Here is a 6,129-nt window from a genome sequence, read left to right as displayed (position 1 = left end):
GAGTCACCACCGTAACAGTTCAGGTAACAGTGGGGAAGCAGGTACTCACGGAGAACAAGGGGTTCAGTCCAGGCAGGGGATAGATCCAGGCAGATTCACGGGGACAGCAGAAGATCCCTCCACAGTGCAGGGATTGCAGGCAACACAGACAGTCCAGGAGATGAGGAGGAGGACGGGGGATGAGAGGAGCTGGCGCTCAGCACAGCCGTCCCTCACACACACAGCCAGGAGAACACACTGGGGGTTTCCTTGCTCTCTCTTAAGTATTGAGTTGGTAACTAGATACTTCCTGTCGGGTTACCATGGCAATGGGCCCTGTCCAGAGAGTTCAGGAATTTGGCATGAGGGGGAAGGGAGGAGGGGTCCAGAGTAATTTAATTAGGCCATTAGGCCAGTGACACAGGGGACAATTGGAACAATACAGATCAGGACTCTGAGGGCATGTGATACAAGGCATTAATAAGGGGATTAATAATTGGCAGGCTCCCATACCGCGACACTCCTCCCCCCTCCTTTTTACAAGTGCCGATAAGGGGGACCCAACCGGGTTCTCTGGAAGGCACTTGTGGGGCCTAGCCTAGCTACTGTGGGTCTTGTTGGCGGGAAAGGCCATCAGCGTTTTGGTGCTGGCTTCCCCGCCTGTAACGAATGGTAAAGTTGTAGGGCTGGAGGGCCAGGCTCCACCTAAGGAGGCGCCCATTATCCCCAGACACCCGGTTCAGCCATGTGAGGGGGTTGTGGTCGGTGACGATGGTGAACTCCCGGCCGTACAGGTAGGGCTGTAGTTTCTTTAGGGCCCAGACTATGGCCAGACACTCCTTCTCCACTGTAGCATAGGCAACTTCCCGGTCTAGTAGTTTGCGGCTGAGGAAGGCAACGGGGTGTTCCTCCCCAGCCTCGTTGACTTGGCTGAGGACAGCCCCTAGGCCGTAGGTGGAGGCATCTGTCTGTACGAGGAAGCGTCTGTTGTGGTCAGGGGCGGCCAGGACGGGGTTTCTTGCCAGGGCAGATTTGAGGTCACAGAAGGCGGATTCACAGGCCGAGGTCCAGGTCACCATCCGGGGACTGTTCTTCCGGGTCAGGTCGGTCAGGGGCTGGGCCATGGAGCTGAAATTAGGTACAAATTTACGGTAATAGCCGGCAGTGCCGAGGAATGCCATCACTTGCTTCTTGGTTTGGGGAGTGGGCCAGTCATAAATGGCCTGAACCTTGGCTGGCTCAGGTTTCAGTGTCCCCCCCCCTACTCGGTGCCCGAGGTACTGTACCTCCGCCATTCCCAACTGGCACTTGTCTGGTCTCAGTGTCAGCCCGGCCCTACAGATGCGGTCTAGGATGGCCCCCACGTGGGCCAGGTGCTCCTCCCACGAGTCGCTAAAGATCGCTATGTCATCTAGGTAAGCGCACGCGAACTCTTGGCATCCCTCCAGTAGCTGGTCCACGACCCGCTGAAAGGTGGCGGGGGCGTTTTTCATGCCGAAGGGCATGACGAGGAATTCATACAGGCCGAACGGGGTAATGAAGGCGGAGCGCTCAACACCCTCTTTTGTGAGGGTGATTTGCCAGTAGCCCTTGCTGAGGTCTAGGGTGCTCACGTAGCGGGCCCCGGCCAGACGGTCCAGCAGGTCGTCTATGCGGGGCATGGGGTAGGCGTCACTGACAGTGTAGTCATTCAACCTCCGGTAATCCACGCAAAAGCGGGTGGTCCCATCCTTCTTTGGCACGAGCACCACCGGGGAGGCCCAAGGACTGCGGGAGGGTCGGATGATACCCAGCTGGAGCATCTCGGAGAGTTCTGCTCGGATGGCCGCCTTCACGGATTCGGGGACTCTGTATGGGGCCTGCTGGATGGGTTTCTGACTGTGGGTCTCCACGTGGTGGAGGGCTAACGCGGTGCGACCTGGGGTGGCCGAGAAGGCGACGGCCCGGTCCGCTATCACGGCCCGCATCTGGGCCGTCTGGCGGGGGTTCAGCCGAGCCCCCGTTGGAATCTGATCTAGGGGAGTGGTGACTTTGGTGGCTTGCAGGAGATCGGGCAGGGCTCCCTCGTCTGCTCCGCCTGTGGAGGCGGGGCAGACAGCGAGCACGGGCAGAGCCCGGTCATGGTACTCTTTCAACATGTTGATGTGGACCGTGCGCTGTTGGCGGTTGCGGGCGTCGAGACCAATGACGTAACTAGTCTCGTCTATCTTGCGGAGGACCTTGTAGGGTCCTTCCCAGATGTGCTGGAGCTTATTCTGGGGGTTGGGGACGATCTTGAGCACCTGCTGCCCTTCAGTGAACTCGCGGCCGCGTGCCTTGCGGTCGTACCAGACCTTCTGACGTGTCTGGGCTGCCTGGAGGTGGCTGTGGGCCATGGTGGCCAGGCGGGTCAGCCTTTCCCGTAGCTCGAGAACGTAGGGAATGACGGGGGTACCCGTGTCCTCTATCTGCCCTTCCCAATGTTCCCGGAGCAGGGATAGGGGACCGCGGACCTTCCGCCCGTACAGGAGTTCGAAGGGGGAGAACCCCGTTGACTCTTGCGGTACCTCCCGATATGCAAACAGCAGGTATGGAAGGAGCTTCTCCCAGTCCGCCTCCCCATCAACGAAGGACCTCAGCATGCTCTTCAGTGTGCCATTGAAGCGCTCGCAGAGGCCATTGGTTTGGGGGTGATAGGGAGTGGTCCGGATCGCCCTTACCCCGCACGTGCGCCAGAGGGATTGGACCACCTCGGACATGAACTGGGTACCCTGGTCCGTCAGGATCTCACTGGGGAAACTCACCCGGGAGAAAACGGTGACTAGGGCCTCGGCTACTTTGGGGGCGGAGATGCTGGACAGGGGGACAGCCTCGGGGTAGCGGGTAGCGTAATCCACTACCGTGAGGATGTACCGCTTGCCGGCCTTACTGGGCCGGGCCAGGGGCCCCAGGATGTCTACAGCTACCCGCTGAAAGGGCTCATCAATGATGGGTAAGGGGCGGAGCGGTGCCTTGGGGTGGTCCCCTGGGCGTCCCCTCCTCTGACAGATGTCACAGGTCTGACAGAAGTGGGCTACGTCCTGGGTGATACCTGGCCAGTAGAAGGCTTGGGTCAGCCGCAGCCCCGTTTTCCTCTTACCCAGGTGGCCAGCTACTGGAATGTCGTGGGCTATCTGGAGTAGTGGGAACCGGAACCGTCTGGGCACTATCAGTTGTGTGGGGCTAGCAGAGGGTTGACCTAGGCGGCTTGGGCCTGCTGTGCGGTACAACAACCCCTGCTCCCACCAAAGCTGGCCCCCATCCCCCTCCTGCCGCCCTGCGGCGGCCTGGGTCCTAAACTTAGCCAAGGTGGGGTCTGTGGCTACCTCCCGCTTAAAGATCTCCCGATCCCAGGTCAGGGGAAGGTCTGAGTCAGGTAGGGGTTCACTCACCAAGTCCATGCTGGGGAAAGGTCCTGTGGTGGCTTCGTCTGTAGGAGGACCTCGACCTGCTTGGCGCCGGGTCACCGCCCCGACGTACTGGCATCGTAGCTCCCCTAAGTCATTGCCGAGTAAGACATCCGCCGGGAGGCCGCCCATGACGCCGATCTGGCACTGTTGCTCCCCGAACCCATAGTCGAGGCGCACTGATGCCCTGGGGATGTGATGTCTGGCTCCTCCCGCCAGCTCGATGGCGAATCCAGGGCCGGGTTGGATGGCTTCCGGCCGGATCACTCGGGGATCAGCGATGGTCAGGAAGGCCCCCGTATCCCGAAAACCGGTTGCGGGATGTCCATCTACCCGCACAGCCTGCAGGTGGCGTTGTTTCTGGGTGGAGTATGTAGCCCCCGGGGGGTGGACACTGTAAACCCCCCAGGGTTGGTTGGCGTCTGGGGGGCTCATCCATTCGCTGGGAGGCGGGGGCAGTGGTTCTTCTGCGGGATGAAGTTCCAGGTAGTGAACCGGACGGGTAGAACGCCGGCTTCGAGAGGTGGGGCAGTTAGCTTGGAGGTGCCCTGGCTGGTTGCATCCATAGCAGCGGCGCTCCACGGGGGGCCCCGTGAACCGGGCTCTGGGGGGTGGCACTGCGGGATTGGCAGTGGTAGGTGGGGGGCCCATTTTGGCAGAGGTGGCGGGGGGCGGGGCCCTTGACGGCTCAGGGGCCTGCCGTTTCCAGTGTGGCTTGATGGCCAGGATCTCATCAGCCAGGGCAGCGGCCTTTGCAAGGGTGGTAGGGGCTTTCTCTCTTACCCATCCGCGCACCTCCGCCGGGCATTGGTTGTAGAATTGCTCCTTTAAAAATGCTTGAATGATTTCTTCTGCGGTGCGGGCCTGTTCCCCCTCTAGCCACCTCCGACAGGACTGCGACATCTTGTGCGCATACATCCTATAGGACGGTTCCGCATGGCAGGGAAGGTCACGGAAGCGTGCCCGGTGCACTTCTGGGGTCACCGCATAATATTCCAACACAGTCTGTTTGACCCGGGCATAATCCCGGCCATCCACATAGTCCAGAGTGCGGTAGGCCGCAGCTGCACCCCCTTCTAACAGACCCACGAGGTGCCGTATCCAATCCGTGCTTGGCACCTCCATGAGCTGGCACTGCTGCTCAAAGTCCTGAAAGAACCCCTCCACATCCCCGGCGGCTTCGTTGAAGGGTTTAAAGTCCTTGCGGCTGACCCGGGGAGGGGGGTATCCCACAGCCCTGGGGCTGGACGGGCAGCTTAGGTCACGGTGGCTCCCTTGGCTCTCTCTTTCATGCGCCCTCCGGATAGCCTCTCGCTTGTCCTCTGCTGTGGCGTCTGACCCCAGGAGGGCCATCTCTTCCTCCACCCGAGTAAGCCAGGGGCTCTTGGGCCCTGGATCCTTGCGTGCTGGGGAGGCTGGGGTTGATCTGCTTTTTCCTGGGGCGTCCTGGGGGTCCGCCTCCTCAATGGCAGTGATCAGATCCTCTTTGGCTAGGCCCCTCCAGGAAAGGGCCAGCTCCTCAGCCCTCTCCTGCAGACATGCCACAGTCCACTTCCTGTATTCGCTGGGCCGGGTCTGTTCCTGCATCTGCTGGCTTTCGCTGTCTGTCATCTCCTCAGTGTCCTGATCCCACCGCTGCCAACCAGTATGTGACGGAGGAAAGGCAGGACAGAACACACAGAGAGGATGGCAGACGCACAAAGCTTTATTGAGACAAACAGACGGCAGTCCTTCAATACGTTGGGTGGCAGAGAGGGTGGATTTGCCACTAAATGGTAACGAGGGTCCCCACCCACTTATAGTCCACTAGGAGAGCCAAGGGGGTGTCCCTGTAACAGGGGTAGTCCGACACAGGAGAGGGGTGCGAGGAGTCACCACCGTAACAGTTCAGGTAACAGTGGGGAAGCAGGTACTCACGGAGAACAAGGGGTTCAGTCCAGGCAGGGGATAGATCCAGGCAGATTCACGGGGACAGCAGAAGATCCCTCCACAGTGCAGGGATTGCAGGCAACACAGACAGTCCAGGAGATGAGGAGGAGGACGGGGGATGAGAGGAGCTGGCGCTCAGCACAGCCGTCCCTCACACACACAGCCAGGAGAACACACTGGGGGTTTCCTTGCTCTCTCTTAAGTATTGAGTTGGTAACTAGATACTTCCTGTCGGGTTACCATGGCAATGGGCCCTGTCCAGAGAGTTCAGGAATTTGGCATGAGGGGGAAGGGAGGAGGGGTCCAGAGTAATTTAATTAGGCCATTAGGCCAGTGACACAGGGGACAATTGGAAAAATACAGATCAGGACTCTGAGGGCATGTGATACAAGGCATTAATAAGGGGATTAATAATTGGCAGGCTCCCATACCGCGACAGCTATATAGAGGGGGGGCCTCAAACCTACCACCATGCACTTACTGGACGGGCACCTTAACCACTATGCTACAGCCACTGCCCTATCCATTGCTATATAGAAGGGGCCCTCAAACCTACCACCATGCACTTACTGGACGGGCACCTTAACCACTATGCTACAGCCACTGCCCTATCCATTGCTATATAGAGGGGGGGCCTCAAACCTACCACCATGCACTTACTGGACGGGCACCTTAACCAATATGCTATAGCCACTGCCCTATCCATTGCTATATAGAAGGTCCCTCAAACCTACCACCATGCACTTACTGGACGGGCACCTTAACCACTATGCTACAGCCACTGCCCTATCCATTG

The 6,129-nt window shown here is 59.3% G+C and overlaps 1 protein-coding gene across 1 annotated transcript; it reads right to left on the bottom strand.

Annotated features, from left to right (window-relative positions):
• Positions 1–581: 581 nt before the first annotated feature.
• Positions 582–5,015, bottom strand: LOC149453969 (uncharacterized). Its single transcript, XM_089687998.1, has one exon. The coding sequence runs from the start codon at positions 5,013–5,015 to the stop codon at positions 582–584; it is 4,434 nt and encodes a 1,477-aa protein (XP_089544124.1).
• Between the last annotated feature and the right edge of the window lie 1,114 nt (positions 5,016–6,129).

This window comes from Staurois parvus, unplaced genomic scaffold, assembly GCF_062004578.1.
Source record: "Staurois parvus isolate SC_StPar_1 unplaced genomic scaffold, SC_StPar_1.0 ptg000444l, whole genome shotgun sequence".
NCBI classification, from domain to species: Eukaryota; Metazoa; Chordata; class Amphibia; order Anura; family Ranidae; genus Staurois; species Staurois parvus.
The sequence above is the reverse complement of the archived record's forward strand: the minus strand, read 5'-3'. Positions and strand labels throughout refer to the sequence as shown.